This window comes from Austrofundulus limnaeus, unplaced genomic scaffold (assembly GCF_001266775.1).
Source record: "Austrofundulus limnaeus strain Quisiro unplaced genomic scaffold, Austrofundulus_limnaeus-1.0 Scaffold1671, whole genome shotgun sequence".
In the NCBI taxonomy this organism is placed as follows: domain Eukaryota; kingdom Metazoa; phylum Chordata; class Actinopteri; order Cyprinodontiformes; family Rivulidae; genus Austrofundulus; species Austrofundulus limnaeus.
The window spans coordinates 62358-64397 of record NW_013954073.1 but is presented as its reverse complement, the minus strand read 5'-3'; the positions used below and the strand labels follow the sequence as shown (position 1 = coordinate 64397).

Below are 2040 nucleotides of genomic sequence, written 5' to 3'. Positions count from 1 at the left end.
GAGGTAAACTGCTGACTCAGCTCAAGGTAAACTGCTGACTCAGCTCGAGGTAAACTGCTGACTCAGCTCGAGGTAAACTGCTGACTCAGCTCGAGGTAAACTGCTGACTCAGCTCAAGGTAAACCTTTGACTCAGCTCAAGGTAAACTGCTGACTCAACTCGAGGTAAACTGCTGACTCAGCTCAAGGTAGACCTCTGACTCAGCTCGAGGTAAACTGCTTTGTTTGTGTCACAGATGAGCGTTCCCGGCTGTGATAAAGTCGTGCTGAAGAACTCCATGAACGGCTCCAGATTTGTGGTGAGTTCAAACAAAAAATGCTGAGTCAGCCGAGGAGACAAGGAGAGGAAGGAGAGGAAGGATCCTTCTTTGTTTCCTTTCCTCCTCTCTGACTCACAGGTGATGATCAATCAAAGCTAGAGATAAAAACTCACAAGTGTTTTATTTTTCCAGAATCTGAGTGATAACGACCTTCAGAAGTTCCCCAAACTTCATGTTCCGTAAGTACCGGACTCAGTTCTGACCCGGCAGAACTTCCTGCTTCTTAATGACCCGGATTATTTATTTACCCTGTTACCATTTAGTGTAAAAATCTCTGAAAGTCTGAAAAATACTCAACAACACCACCATAATCTAAACTGGACACAGGTCAAAGGTCAGATTAATCTGACAGGTCAGGGTTAATCTGAAAGGTCAAAGGTCAGGTTAATCTGACAGGTCAGGATTAATCTGACAGCTCAAAGGTCAGGGTTAATCTGACAGGTCAGGGTTAATTTGACAGGTCAGGGTTAATCTGACAGGTCAGGGTTAATCCGACAGGTCAAAGGTCAGAGGTTAATCTGACAGGTCAAAGGTCAGATTAAACTGTGCTCTGGTTTCTGCAGGATGATCTCCAGGATCCAGACTGACATCAGTAAGAATCAGGGGAAGAGGAGTCTCTTTGGTGGTAAAAAGTACGTTTTACACAAACTGAAGCAACACGTTTTAAACTCAAATAAAAATATCAGAGTTTATTGTCAAAATAATTTTATTCTCAGGTTTCAAAATAAAAGACTGGGTTTTAAGTTAGAGTTCAAGATAAACCTCAGTTTATAAAAACGTGTCTTTCTTTTTCTCAGACCGACCAAATATCAGGAACCAGGTGAGTCCATCCAAAACATTTCCTGCTGTTCATCCTCACAGCTGTGGCTTTCAACACTTCATCATACAGATCCAATCAATCCAAGTGAAAACATTAATGTTTAATGAGGGACATAAACATCATTTGAAGCAGATCTAAACATACAAGACATTTAAAGTCTCTAAAGATTATGTTCTTCATAGATTCAAACAATCAGAATTAACCTGAGTTTTTCTTTTTCATCCAAGAAGAAAATCTTTCAGGAATAAAAATAAAACCATTCAAGCAGAAATAAAAGTGTCCATCCCGCTGTTTGTCTCAGTCTCACTTTGTCTCAGGTTGTCTCAGTTTGAACATGTTTGTCTCAGTTTGTCTAAGTTTGAACATGTTTGTCTCAGTTTGTCTCAGTTTGTACATGTTTGTCTCAGTTAGTCTCAGGTTGTCTCAGTTTGTCTCAGTTTGAACATGTTTGTCTCAGTTTGTCTCAGTTTGTCTCAGTTTGTCTCAGTTTGGACATGTTTGTCTCAGTTTGTCTCAGTTTGAACATGTTTGTCTCAGTTTGTCTCAGTTTGAACATGTTTGTCTCAGTTTGTCTCAGTTAGTCTCAGGTTGTCTCAGTTTGAACATGTTTGTCTCAGTTTGTCTCAGTTTGTCTCAGTTAGTCTCAGGTTGTCTCAGTTAGTCTCAGGTTCTCAGGTTGTCTCAGTTAGTCTCAGGTTGTCTCAGTTTGTTTCAATTTGTCTCAGTTAGTCTCAGGTTGTCTCAGTTTGAACATGTTTGTCTCAGTTAGTCTCAGTTAGTCTCAGGTTTTCTCAGGTTGTCTCAGGTTGTCTCAGTTTGAACATGTTTGTCTCAGTTTGTCTCAGTTTGTCTCAGTTAGTCTCAGGTTGTCTCAGTTAGTCTCAGGTTCTCAGGTTGTCTC

General features: G+C 40.5%; 1 protein-coding gene across 1 annotated transcript in view; it reads left to right on the top strand.

The window, feature by feature from the left end:
- The window catches only part of lcp2a (lymphocyte cytosolic protein 2a), a gene marked incomplete at its 5' end in the record, with an annotated part of 20206 nt that overhangs the window by 2478 nt on the left and 15688 nt on the right, over nucleotides 1-2040 (top strand). The window contains 4 exon segments of the mRNA XM_014033234.1: nucleotides 236-298; nucleotides 452-498; nucleotides 883-951; nucleotides 1117-1139. Of these exon segments, the coding sequence (XP_013888688.1) occupies nucleotides 236-298; nucleotides 452-498; nucleotides 883-951; nucleotides 1117-1139 (202 nt within the window).